General features: G+C 34.9%; 1 protein-coding gene across 4 annotated transcripts in view; it reads right to left on the reverse strand.

The window, feature by feature from the left end:
- The window catches only part of RB195_016982 (uncharacterized protein), a gene marked incomplete at both ends in the record, with an annotated part of 129,903 nt that overhangs the window by 99,099 nt on the left and 16,183 nt on the right, over positions 1-14,621 (reverse strand). For all 4 annotated transcript variants that reach the window (XM_064183759.1, XM_064183760.1, XM_064183758.1 and 1 more), the window contains one exon: positions 4,826-4,884. In XM_064183759.1, coding sequence (XP_064039638.1) covers positions 4,826-4,884 — 59 coding nt within the window. The remainder of the gene's footprint in view (positions 1-4,825; positions 4,885-14,621) is intronic.

The raw sequence follows: 14,621 nt of genomic DNA on the forward strand, positions 1-14,621 counted from the left end.
AAACTTAGACCCGCAGCTGCAGAAATCCTTTTTTTTTTTAGATTTTTAAGAAGATTTTTTTAGATAGGTATTCAGTACTAAGATAGTTAGAAAAACGTAAAGGTAGGAATTTCCTTGAAGGAAAACTCCGTCAAATTTGTGAAAATCCACCAATTTATTCACTCATTTCTTCTTTTTAGATTCGCTTAAAGATGAAAGTTTCACATTCACGCAGCGATGTCACCACTAAAATTTCGCACTGCCAAAGGAGAATCCTGAAATTTCCTGAGAAACCCTTACCCAATCCACCTCTTTCGGATCGGTGACCGATACGATCAGCAGCACATCACCGTCGGACGGGGATTAGGACATATTTCGGTGGCTGCGTTGTAATTTCATTAACACTATATGTACGAGGACCACCTCGTAAACAATTAAGTGCAGCCCGAGGAAGCGAATGCTCGGATATGCTGAGATTAAGACATAGAATACCCGCTGCAGCGCGATACAAACTAACGAAGAGCGAACAAAAACAACGGGAAAAATCCAACAACATCAGGTATATATATATATATATATATATATTATATTTTATGTATAATCTCAGCATATATGAACCTATAAAGTCACCGAGAAAAATGGTCCCAGTCTCGTGGGCTCAAATTCAAGCAGGTGAGCTCGAACGTGATTAGAAAATTCGGATTCATGTTTGCGTGTCCACGATTTTAAATCCGAGTAGCTTGATGGCGACGGGGAAGAGCGGTGTCCATTGCTGCCGCTACTATGTTGGCGTTAAATAGTTAAGAGAAGCTAAATTATTATATTAAATAAAAATATTATATAAAATTATAAAATATTATATAAATTATGTTATACGTACTAAGATGGTTAGGAAAAAGTAAGGTTAGGGATTTCCTTGAAGGAAAACTCTGTGAAATTAATGGAATTTCACCAATTTTTCCACTCATTTCTCCATTTTTCCCCTGTTTTAAGCGATCTGCGTGTGTATGGATTTTTCAACTCAGAATCAAATGTGTACGATACACGGTGTGTATAAAGATGTGTAATAATGGGATTATATACAAGCTATCGACTCTAAGCCCCACCCCACCAAAAAAAGAATGCTATTTTAGCTCTTTTTGCGACTGACCATCACCGGTTACGAGCCCCCATTAATTTCGTCGTCCGCTAAAAAGGACAACAACATAACATTTCAAAATGACTACCACATTAATGGAAAATGACCATGGTTGAGGGTAAAATGAGTTAATTTAGAGAAAAATGTGCACCACGAAGTTTTAAAAACGGGAAATATCCTCCAGAAATGATATCATACTAGTTGATTTTGATTTCTTTTCTTTTTAGAGTCGACAAATCTCAAATGAATAATTAATTCGACTAATAATTAACGAATAATTCATAGTTTAATAATTGAATTGAATAATTTTTAACTAACAATTAACGAATAATTAATTTAACTTAAATTTAATTTAATAATTTTGACACATAGCAAAGTTTTACGGAAAAGAAAAGATTTTATATTAAAAGCGAGGGATGAATTGTTCTTTTTTACGATTGAAACGTATAAATATTTTTCTAAATTTTTTGTAAATTTAGAAAGCAAGAAATCCCCGAACATCGGAAGGAATTTCAGAAAATCAATATTATATGACAAATTATTACAAATTATTATTGACAAATTAATTACAAACTCTTAATTTACTAGTAAAATTTCAACCTTCCTCATTTTATGTGAACTGGTAAGAAAAACAAAATTGAAAAAGAAAAGAAAATAAGTTCAACCGAGAGGAAGAAGCACAATTGCGTAATCCTAGCGGTAAAAATTGTTATTCTTGGATTTCCAACCGCAACACATGTGGCCCAGCGTTTTTTTTTTCTTCGTGTTTGAAACCTGCTCATCCAGCATGATTTCAGCACTACGAGCTTTTTTTTGTCGGAAATAAATCCATGTTCCCCTGAGAAAACATGTGTCTACGGAAATAATATCAGGAAATATTCCAGGAACCTGTTTCTTTTTGACTAAGCCGAATAAAACAATGAAAGAAAAGTGTTCTGAGCGCCTGTATCGGAGGGAATTATATTCGAGACGTTTCCCAAAATATTTCCAGCGCTTCATTTCAAATCCTGTGTCGAAGAAAACATTTTCATTCAAACAAAGAAGAAAGCACGATTCTAATCCTAGACTTCATATTGGAGAAAATTCCCATCATTTTTCCGTGTTCAAAAAAATTTCCATCATCCACTTTTCAAATCCACTTTGTATTTCAATCATCAAACACTTGAAAAACATGAAATGCACTTCACTGCAAATTTTCCAAGTAAATAGACGTGTGTTGAAGAAATTTCCAGAAAAAAAAAACTCGCCTGCTAAGAAAATACATCTAATCAAAAGTTAAATATTACACAAAAACGAATTTGTACTTTAAGATGTAAGCAAAAAGAAAATTCTGAATTTATTTTGGAAAAAGATGGAATTAATGTGACAATGAAAGAAAATTTAAAAGAAGCATGGAAGATAAGCAGAGGAGCAGAAGTCGTGAGTGCTCCATTTATTTATTTCAACACCCCCTTTAAAAAAAATATTTTCCCAAAAAAAAATTTTTTTTTTTTTTTTTTTTTTTTTTTTTCATTTTTTTCCCTTTTTTTTTTCCCAAAAAAGGGGTCCCCCATCATATACAATATAAATTAATATACAATATATATTTTACTTCTGTATATTTTCACCTACACTATATCATATTTTTATTTCTATTTCATTATTACACATTACATATTTTACTTCACACTTTTTTTTTTATTTTTCTACCTATCTATTAACAATAAATCGATAATCCATAGTTGTACATAACCAATATATTGTCTATAATATATATTTACTATGAATTATCTATAAAAATTATCTAATTATCTATGCTTATTTACCATAAATTATATCCAGGAGTCTCTTCAAAAGAAAAATCCACAGAAATCCTCACGAAATCCTACTGAAACACACAAGTCACACAAATTACTGCTATTACACTTCACTTCCACCCAGTTCCAGTTTTCGAAACCTAGCTCTGAAAAAAAAACTTCTGAAAAATTTACGATAGTATTATATACAATTTGTTCCCCGCACGTTTGTTTTTTTTCCCCTCCGGCCAAATGTCGAGGTGCTTAAACTGAATGGCATCCAATGGCTTCAGTTGTGTAAAACACAACACGGTGGTCAAGACAGCGGACGGCGACAAGAGATTATTTTTAGGTGTAGTCGACGAGAAATCGCTACGGATGTAGTAACGTCGTGCAGCGAAATTTCTCCCCATATCCTAAGGGAAACTACGAAGAAACGGCGGAAATCAATACACCGATCAATAACTCATTTAACCGATCAACGCCGGCACTTCATTACATGTAACTACAAAATCCCCAGCATCCCTAGCATTCGTTAATGATGACGACGATAATTAATGTATGTACGAACGTTTATGAGAATGTATAGGTACTGATTGCTTTTAAGCGTCCGTCAGCCGATGTCGCACGCTCACCGACCGCATCGGTTAATTACGCCAATTATCGCCTTACGAAGCAGGTAATTAGCGCCGGGAATCAGAAACATCCGTTATGTCGTTGAAGATGTGCGCTTGAGTAAACAACAGGAAACTTCTGGAAGAATAATGTGCATAATTAAATACGCGTACGGATAATTTCATCGAATATGAATATGAAATTGAATCGAATATCGAATATGAAATTTACGGAGTTCATCGTTCTTCTCCCATTTCTTTTTCTGTAGTTTTTTCCCCTATTTTCTTTCCCATTTTCTTCGCCGATCAGCGAAACTCCTGAGAAAGTCCATCCACGTTTCCACGAGTCCTCTCAGCACGCCTTCCACAGTATTTTTCAATATTTTTAAAGAAGAAACTTCTGGAACTTCCTATAATTTCCTGGGATGTAGAAACACAGCAATTTTCCAATAGGCAGAATCCTCCAAGCGAAAACTTCGCCCGAAAATCCTCTAAGTTACTTTGATGAGACAGTATTTTCCATTATTTTATTTTCACATATCAAACATCCGAAACGTTTTTTTCTAAAACCAAATAAATAAATGAAACTTGGTCGAGCCGAAGATCCAACCACGATGTCAAGCCTTTCTGATGACATAACCTCAGTAAGTTACTAAGAAATCCACCAAGAAAGTCGGCATTTTCAATGTTATTTAAGTTTTTCCCCTTGAATTTGAGAAGAAATTTTCAGGAGATTTAAATAAATAAAAACTGTGAAGATTTGTTGTAATTAATGTAAATGTTGGAGAAACAGCTAAGATTTAGGTCCCGTGCTTGTCTTCACACATTCATGGATAAATGTGTGAATGGGTCGGGTTTAACACGATATTTTTCCCATACAGAATTTGACGTTCCTGTTTTTAAACGATAATCTCTAGGAATTTCTCATTTTTCTTTTTTTTTCACCTGAAATTCGGGACCTAAAAAGAAAGGATCCTCAAGGCGACCGTGGTGCTCTTTGATGAGCTCTTCCTCTCAAATGCTCGAATACAATCTGCCTCTCGCGCACCTCATTAACATATCGACGGTAGGCACACACACACACACACACAAACATTGACCAGCAGCTGTTCGGAGCTGCATTACAATCGGATTGTTGACATATAGTCATTAAAACTATTGGATCTGATTTTAGCCACATTAACACACACCCACGCACCAATCAAATGTGTGAAGGTTTTGAAGAAAAATTCGATCAGAGGACATCGACGAGGAAAATAGAAACAAATACTTCAAGGAAACGAAAAAAATGAAGAAAAAAACGTGCAGAAAGTACTCACATTAGTATTGACTCGAGACAAATGTGACGTGAACTGCAGCGAGTTCGCGTTGTCGGGCACTGAAACGAATTTTCTTTTCTGACGAGAAGTAAATTATTTTTCAAATAAACTTCTAGAATACATCATAACATGAATTTTTGAAGCAGTCACCAATGGTAATCAGGAATAATGAAAAGAAAATTCGAAAAATGAAAGAAAAAGAAGAAAAAGAAGCTTTCGAGGCGAACCCAACACAGAACCCACTGACCTAATCAACAATCTTCAAGGAAAAAATCCCAAATTTTTCTAAAATCTAGAGGAAGGATGTGCACTGCTGCGGTTATGTTGTAAGAGTTGGAAGTTAGACTAGGACTGACCAGTTATTATTTTAAAAAAAAATCTTTAGGAAGTATATGCACTGATGCGGTTGAGAAAAACATAATTTATGATAATGCCAATACAGCTTCTCCCTCTCATGTTCCACTCTTATCGCGTGGCTTGAACGTATTCTGCGTGCGAGCAGTGGCTACGAAGTATAAATGTCACCTAGAAGATAGAAATCCACTTTAAAGAAAAACAAAGCGAGTTCAACACTATGAAATTCGTTGAAATTTTGCAATGAATCCACATACATACATACACAGAGATATTCAATCTATTTGCATCTGATATATGAAAAATTGAAAAAAAAATTGAAAATGAAGAAACCAGAATTTGCATAAAAATGGTGGTCAAAAAATATAACTTGTTTACTTTCTAGTTACTGCATTTTTTTATAACTGTCCTTACCATACATATTTCCCGTACAGAACAATCAGTAATGCTCTTCTTGGCACATAACTGTTCGTAGTAAATAAATAGATAAACAATTAATTAATAATAGTTAATAATTCAATCATAGTAAGTAATTCATATACAACGAATAAAAACTAGTAGTGGATAGTGCAAATGAATGGTGATTTGGATGGAAACAAACACGGGAACGAGTCAAACATATGTAATTTATCCCTCTCAACCTCATTTCCTCACATTTCCGCCCCTCCCCCGAAAGATGAGGAAAATTTAAAAATAAAAAGGACACTATGAAAAATTCGTTCAAGAAACCATTAAACTCATTGAAACAACGGGAATTGTAGGAACTTATAGCAAAAAAAAATGCGCTCGCCTCCTTGCCCTCTACGGTAAAAAAAAAGAATTTTCGGGCTCTAAGAAGAATGACAGAAAAATTAATAGAGAAATAAAATCTCCAGAAAAAAAAAGCGGTCAAAACAATATCGCTAAGGAATATTTTTGCACACGCGTTTAAAAATTTTAAAAAAGAACTAAGAAATCGCTCAAAATAATGGCAAAATGATGGTATAAATAATTGTGTACGATACGACAAGAAACAAAATTCCATTGAAAAGCGCTTAGCGCTCATCCATAACGCCTCATATTGTACACCGAGAAGCAAGTAGTAATAATCGGCGACGAAAATAACAGATGTGCATAGGTTGGTTATGATGAGTGATCGGTTATGGTGGTCACAAATAACTCTTCATTCTTTTTTTTAGTCAAAGAAAATTTCTTGATTAGATCTTCTTGTGCAGATTTCTAAGAAATACCTAAGATCTCGTAAAAATTTACACTGAAAATTTGTGAAAAACGTTCAAAATGAGAAAAAAATCACCCACAAATACACCAAACACGTACACTATGAGAATGGAAACAATGAATACTAATTCTGTCTCATTTAATGGGTATAAGTGCTCGCGAATTTCGAACCAGATGGGATTCCCATCATCCCGTCTCGTCGATGACCCGAATGACGCTAATTTTCCCTTACGGTATGCAAATTGAATAGAGAATCATGCTACATCGTAGACTCTCTGGCTAAATCCAGAAAAAAAAACCTTTTCTTTTTCTTTTCCTTTTTTTGCCTTCGATACCTTACAGAACTTATCTTAAAGGCATCACTGCACGAATCTGAGGTGGTACGGATTTCGGGTGGAGTATTCGTATAGGGGATCGTAGATCATGGAAAGAAGGGTGATTCCGTCCATTTCTTCCCAATTGCCGTAGAAAACGGCCCGAAAGATGCGGCGCGTGCACACGGCTGGCGCGCTCCAATCGAACTCGTTGTAGAAAATGGCGCCACGGAGGCTTCTCGAAGCCGTATCTTCCGGGCCGTTTTTGGGTTTTTTGGGAATTAGGATCGAACTATTGTCCTTTAGCGAATATTGAATTAAATTTCGAGAAAGTCCAGAAAATTCCACGAAATTTCAGGACCTGTTTAAGTGCTTGAAATCCACGAAACGCAAAACTTTACGTCCGCTTCGTGCAAAGACGATCATATGGAGAAACGGATGAAAAAGCTTGCGGTTTAAAATCGAAGCGAAAAACTCGGCCACTTGAGCTGTAATTGATGGGAAGCATGCTATAACCATGGACGATTTTTTTCTCACCAAGGGAAGGGAAACAAGTGAGAAAGGTGGATATTTTCCGATTTTATTTCAAAACTCAACAGTAAACGCGAACAAATGGTTGAAAAGAGTAAACACATTGCTCGCATTTAGTACAGCGAAAAAAAAATCCCAGGAAAAGTAAGATTATGTAAGTTAAGAGAAAAACAATTTACAAATTAACAACTAATTAAATATTAATTTACAACAATTTCTATGTTTAGGAACGAAGTGACATTATTTCAAAATCCATTTTACAATTATTTCAAATCATAAACATCCAGAAAATGTTACATGACTCAATTAAATTTTTTCATAGTCAAATAAACTAGTTTTAAAAAGTTCCAATATTTTCCAAAAATTGAACGAAAAAAACCAAATTCAAAATTAAATAAAAATTCTCTTAAATTCTTAAAATTCTTTTTAGTTTTTTTAAATAAATAAATTCCCAATAAAAAAAAGAAATTGATAATCTACCACTGCACCCTTCTAGGAATAAAACTACTTCCAAATATAATATTCATCTATATCTATAAATCTGAATCTTATAAGAATACCTTAAGAAAAAAAAAAGACCGCCGCATTCCCACGTTGCCTCAGCGCTCAAGCGCCTAGTAAAATATTCCAGAAAACAGAATCCTTACCACATATCGATGAAAAACATCGTGGAATAAGAAATGAACATTGATAGGCGCGCTTTCTTATGAGAAACGAGTTTTTGAAAACGAATATTCTTTTTTTTTCGCTCTGCAACGAAAACAAAGCGATTCTACAATAAAATTTCTTGGATCTTAGAGGTGTACTAAGAATAGGAATAAAAGCGGCAAAAAGAAATGTTTGCAGTGTTCATTGAAGCGTTTTCGGACACTTTCCAGTTGAACAATCGTCATAAATCAGTAGAAAGGGAATGCGCGTAAGATGTCGTGCGTCGACGGCGGAGTCATCACGGTTCGACTCATCTGCCTCCGTTGAAACGCGTGAAATCGCGTGAAAATCTTCACTTTTTAATACAAAACTTTAATTTTTTTTCTAAATTCAGCTACAATACTTTTGAATACTTTTTAATGCTGTGAATATACAGGTATTAATAACGGAGTTTCCACTTCAAAAACTACTCCAATCACGCACTGTTTTCTAAAAATTTGATTTTTTTTTTCTTACAATATGAATAAGAACTGGACTGCCACAGGTTGTGGACCTATAAAATAAGAATATCAATTATGGGAGAATTTATCTATGGCGCAAAATTTGGAAAACTCGGGTAAATATTTACAAATTCTTAGGAGGAAAGGGATGAATTTTTCTAAAATCAAAAACCTAACTGCTATTCTAGTATTAACATGTTACCGTATTTAATTATTATTATTATTATTGTTGTTACTATTATTATTATTACTATTATTATTATTATTACTATTATTATCATTATTATTCATAGTATTTTTAACATGTCGCCGGGCTTATTTGGAAAAAAGGAGAAAAGAGAAAAAGAAGAAAAAAAAGATAAAAAGAAAAACCATTTTATGGGAGAGAAACACAGAAACTCGAGGGACTTGAGTACTGCTCAGAAAAGACAAGATAGAATACAAAAAAAAAAATAACTAAAGCTAAGAAAAAAACTAAAATAAACTGAAACTGAATAAATAAAATCAACTTACAAACTAGAGAAAAAAGAAATGGTGTTTTTTCAGGAAACTGCTATCAAAACAGTCATTTTCGATGAGAAGAAAAAAATAAATGCATTTTCGCATATAATGTGCATACATCACAAAAAAACACTTGTAAAAAAGTGTCTAAATTTAAAAAAATCATTAAAATGAAAAGTAACAGAAATTTCTAGTTAAAGGGATTTAATTACAACCTGAAACCAAGCATCTCACCGATATTCTAGCGCTACTTACTATTATTGTTGAATTTACTGTTACTTTAGTGTTTTTATTTATTTTATCAAGCATACGAAAAGGAAGACGATCGGAAAATTTTAGAATTTAAAAATGGTACGGACTCGAATGAATAATGAAGTGTAGGACTAATGAACGCTGACGAATACTTTTGCACTTTTGTTCCTACTGTATGACTCAATGGAGTAAAGTAGAATAATCTCTTGTATGACATGGAATAAACGAAAAAAGCAGGCATGGTGAAGAGGAAATTACTTGGGGAAAAACATCATAATATTTCCAGAAAGTATCTTCTTGTTCCGAGGTTCTATAAAATTCTGACTGCTTACGTAATGAAATTTCATCAGGTAAAAATTAGCGGTCAATGTGAACTATCGAAAGATGAAGAAAAAACAATTTGGTAGAAAGCACTTCAAAATTCTCAAAAAAAAAAAGAAAAACGATAGAAAATGAAGAATGTTTCCTAATTCTATTTTTGAATTATTAATTTTTTTCCAGATCAAAAAAAGCAAATCTCAGAAGAAGTGAAGGAATTTATTCAAGTCTACGGTGGTGGCACTACATACGATGGCTACTAGACGTCAGTTTAGTTTTTTAAAATTTTTTAGCCAATTTCTTTCTATATACAATTAATTCCGATGCTGTCTAATAAATCAACTTTAAGAGAAAAATTATTTCTTTCAAAGGAAAAAATCCACTAGTAGTATGAAAAAACCACAATTTTCAATTTTCCTCCGACGGAATCATCGAGCAACGGAAATATTGTTCACCGCCGGGGGAGTTGCTTGAAAAAAATTATCGTATCAAATTTCAACTAAGGAGATGGTACTCCTCTAGTCAAGCAAAATCCTCAAAATCCCTTCGTAGTTCCAGAGAAATTCGGCTAGGTGACCCGGAATTTGATCCTTTTCGCCTACAAATATCCACTATTGAGCGGTTGAGTCACTTGCAAAGCTCTGAGTGTGCATACAACAAACAGAGGACAAAGCAAAACAACTTCAAGAATTTCCTGGAAATTTCCTGGATCCAGGTATGTAGTAACAAATGTTGAGAATAACAACAAATGAATAACAAGAAATTCCACATGAAAGAAGAATAGGGAGTCAAGACAGAAATGAATAGAAAGAATCAAAAAAAGAGCAAGAAATCCAAGAAAAGAGAACAAGGGAAAAAAGAGGTCATGCAATTCAGACCAGATAGGGTCCGACCAAATAGCATTTCCGGCACGGGAAAGCACGAGGAACAGACGGTTCCTACATAGTATGTATTGGGATTGAGTTTCACATTATGTTTGCCTAATCATCGTCGCCGGCTGCGCTCCTCCATACGCGCAATCGGCGGTGAACAGCGAAAGGTGTTGCGATTGAGTACCGACGATAAGGATATATCCAGGAAGATAAATAGATAGGATACTTATTTTAGAGGTGAGAATCAAATAGAGAAATAGATCAAAGATCAGTACCCTTTGACTTAAAGGCACCCACCCCACGAATCTGGGGTGGTACGGATTTCAGGCGGAGTATTCGTATTCGGGATCGTAGATTATGGAGAGAAGGGTGATTCCGTCGATTTCTTCCTAATTGCTGTGAAAAAAAGTGGCCCGAAAGATACGGTTTCGTGCGTTCCGGTGCGCTATTTTCTACAAAGAGTTCGGTTGGAGCGCGCCAGCCGTGTGCACGCGCCGCATCTTCCGGGCCGTTTTTTACGGCAATTAGGAAGAAATGGACGAAATCACCCTCCTCTACACAATCTACGACTCGGTATAGGAACTCTCCACCTGAAATCCGTACCATCTCAGATTTCGTGGGGTGATGCCTATATTAAACAGCATACCATACCAGAGAAAGAAGAAGAAATTGGACAGAAGAAACAAAAATTTCAAAAGAATACAAGCTTAAACGTTCTCGTTAGATGAAATTTTGGGATATTCCTGTCTATGCTAAAGAACTGGCAATAAAAATGAGATTGTTTCAATCAACTTCTACTTTTGCCTCTGAAAACAGCTAAAAAACCGAAACGTTAGTTAATAAAGGTCCCATCCAAAAACATCCCGGGTACACTACGTCAAGAAGTACTGAAAGAAAATCATCAGTCCATAAAAATGGAAAAAATGACGCTGAATGCGGTGGCGGTACGGCACCGTACTCATACAAAAATAAAAAAAAACGCACATAGTAAACATTTTTTCAATTTTTTTTCTTGAAATTAGCGCAAATCCTATGGACACCTCTTCCTTGCCACAGAAATGTATCCGCCGAATATGCGAACGGCAGGATTGCAGAGGTGTGAAAGTAATTAACGAAGGTTGCGGGAATTTTGCAGGATTAAGGCCACACACTTATCAAAACTAAATTTTGGACGTCTATTTGAAATGAGCAGCTCATTTACTTTTGAATGTTACTTTCAAAATGGAATTTTGCTCACTCTCAAGAATTCCGACGGTTTGCGACAGATTTTGGGGCTGAAGTTAGTGGCGGTGTTCTAGCATTAATGTTTCCAGAGAATTTTATAGATTATTCGATTCTTCTTCCTATGCACTATCCAAAAATTCGCATACCATTCAGAGGAAAGCGAAATATGTACCGAGTCGAATATTCGCCAAGAAGTAAGAATTACATTCCAACCTAACATTACAATCTCAACTAGTAGTTGGAGACATGTTCAAGGACTCAAATTTTCAGATTTTCTCAAAATTACAAAAAAAATTGTTAGAAGGAACCATATAGAATTTCTGTTGATTCATTATTTTTCGCCTCACATTTTCGCGAGTTCGCCTATTGTGTAAAACTATGGCTTTTCCTTAGTTAAAATCTTCCCGTTGCTGACGAAATCCTGCCACAAGCGCTTATGAACAATCCATGAACTTTGAAATGTGTTTTGCACCAGGTTTTAAGAAAAATTTTAAAAAATCAATCAGATTATAATGACAGCAACAGAAAGAATACTACAATTAAGTTTCGTAAATAAAACTAAATAACTAAATCATAAATAATAACTAAATACACATTGTTGCTTAAGAAAATGCAAAAACTTTTGAATTCTTTCTCCAGAATTCAGTGTCCCGTGCTCAACTCTGCAACCCAAAAATTTTGCTAGAAAAAGTTTTGCATAGTTTTCTTTTTCTATGGATAACTGCATGGAACCATATTTTCGAGGGCTGGATGGATCTGAATTCATGGTGCAGTTAAAATGATTCGCTAGAGAACATATCTTCTGAAGAGTTAGGACATTTTTTTCAAAAAAAAAAATGCATAAAGGAAATTTTAATAATTAGCCGTAACATAAAGGTTATTTCAAAAAACCTTTATGTTACGGCTAATACTAAGTTGTACAAATATAATATTTAATTGCTTGTTTGCTTCGAGTATATCTACAGAGGTGATCACAGATGACTAGCTTAAGACTTTGCTAAGTAAAATTAAGTGCATTAAAAAAACTTCTAGGAGGTAACGAGTCAAAAAAAAAAACGCACGAATTAAATTCTCTGATCAATTAATTATATAACATACTTAGCTTCTATGGTGTGATCGTCACTTTCTTCATCATTAGAGGCGAAATTTCCTCATTAAGTTATCAACAGATTATCTTCTAGCGTATAGTATTTGCGCGACAGCTTTAAATCACACCCAGAAATGCCCGAGTCGAGTCGAGAATGAGCCACACGCGTAGGCGTAAATAAGCCGAAATTGTCATGGATGGTCTACAGTGTGAGAGAAGAGGATTCCTTGTCCCAAAGTTTTGGGGAAAAGCTGTTGAAAACTACTGGAAGAGACCCATTCTTTGAAGAAAGCTTGAAAATCGAAACGAATAATAAAATTATAAAATATAAAATTAGTCAGTATATCAACAATACTAATAGGTTCACTTAAATCCATAGAAAATTTGTTGCTCAGAAAAATCAAAGTGTTTACCGGAAAACTCTTTGCTTTCCAGAAATCCTGGAAAATTCTCATTCAAGTTTTGCCTGCAGAAATCCGGAACTACCACACGATGAAGAGAGAAAAGTGACAGTTGGTGACAGAAGTGACAAAACGACTATCTCAAACGAGAAAAAAATTCGAAGAGCACGTGAATCTCGAGAAATCCTGGGGAATTGACATTCAAATTTCGTCAACGGAAACGCGGATTAACCGCATAATGAAGAAAAATGGCGAGTGACGGAATTTCAGAGCTGTTCCGGGAGAAGAAAAAACTTTGTCATAACCATAGGAACGGGGAGTTCAAAGCATATTACGCGATGTTACAGACGGTCGGAGTGAAAGCGCATAAATTTGGCGTACGGCCGGCGTACGCGCCAACTGTGCCCGAGCCAGGCAGTCAGCGATCGCAACGTCCAGATTTAGCGCCATCGGCGCACCTGCAAGCGAACAGCCGCCATTTGAGTCAGTCGGTCGGTCGCTCGGTCGGTCGGTTCATCACAGACATCAGCGGGTCGCGAAATATGATGTATAACCATTAATAAAGATGGGTTTACGACGTTTTTCCTCTCCCTCCTTTTTTTTCGATAAAACTGCGAAATCCGATCAAAGAGAGCTTCCGCTGCGATAAAGGATCCCGAAGAACTACTTTTTTCTTCACACTTTGCAATCCTTTCAACAATAGACTTCGAAATGAGGATACGCTCATTTCAATGTATTGTGTCCGAGTTTTCGGGCAGTTCGGATACGGTATCGTTGTAGGGAATTTTCCACCTTTTGATGGATTGCAATCTCATTAATGAGATTAAAATTAAATTATGTACGCTTAGATTTGAATTTTTAAATCATTAGCTTTGAAGTTAAGGACTACGTGTCCACGGCGTTATAACTTCTAAACACCTAAGCCTTTTTTGTTCAATCCGGATTGCATTAATCTCTGTTCAGGAAAAACTTATCTATCCAAAATTTTCCTGATTTGTGCCGGTAAAAAACAGCTTCAGCGATAAGATTTGTGGGAGTCATTTCTTAAAAACGAAAAAAAAAAATAAATTTTCTAGTTTGAGTCATTGCAAAGAATCAAAAGAAATTTACTTCAATCTAATTGAAATTGAAAGAAAAATAATTAATGGAAAGAATTTTTGAAAATTGAAAAAATGAAAGAATTCAATCAGTACTTTTTTAGTAAAATCAGATAAAAAAAGATAAAAAGATAAAGATAAATAAAGATTAAAAAAATCAGAGATAAACTCGGCACCTACCCCTACCTATCTAGTGCTGACCCCCTACCTTAATCGTTCTTCTGACTCCTTCGACTCAAGGTGCTCAGGAAAAGAAATGTAATAATTCGGCGATCCATAAAGATGCTTATTCGTCTTTCAACGGCTATCACGCTTATTAAAAGGGTTACGGTTGAAAAACGTTTGAATTTAATTTTTTAATTAGTTAAGTTATGGTAATTAACTTAATTTTTTTTATTAGTCCTTAGCTTTGAAGATGAGGTAAACTTACTTATGATGTTCTGATTTCTTACGACGTACATAGCACTACATAATTCAAA

Source organism: Necator americanus, chromosome II (genome assembly GCF_031761385.1).
Source record: "Necator americanus strain Aroian chromosome II, whole genome shotgun sequence".
Classification (NCBI taxonomy): Eukaryota; Metazoa; Nematoda; class Chromadorea; order Rhabditida; family Ancylostomatidae; genus Necator; species Necator americanus.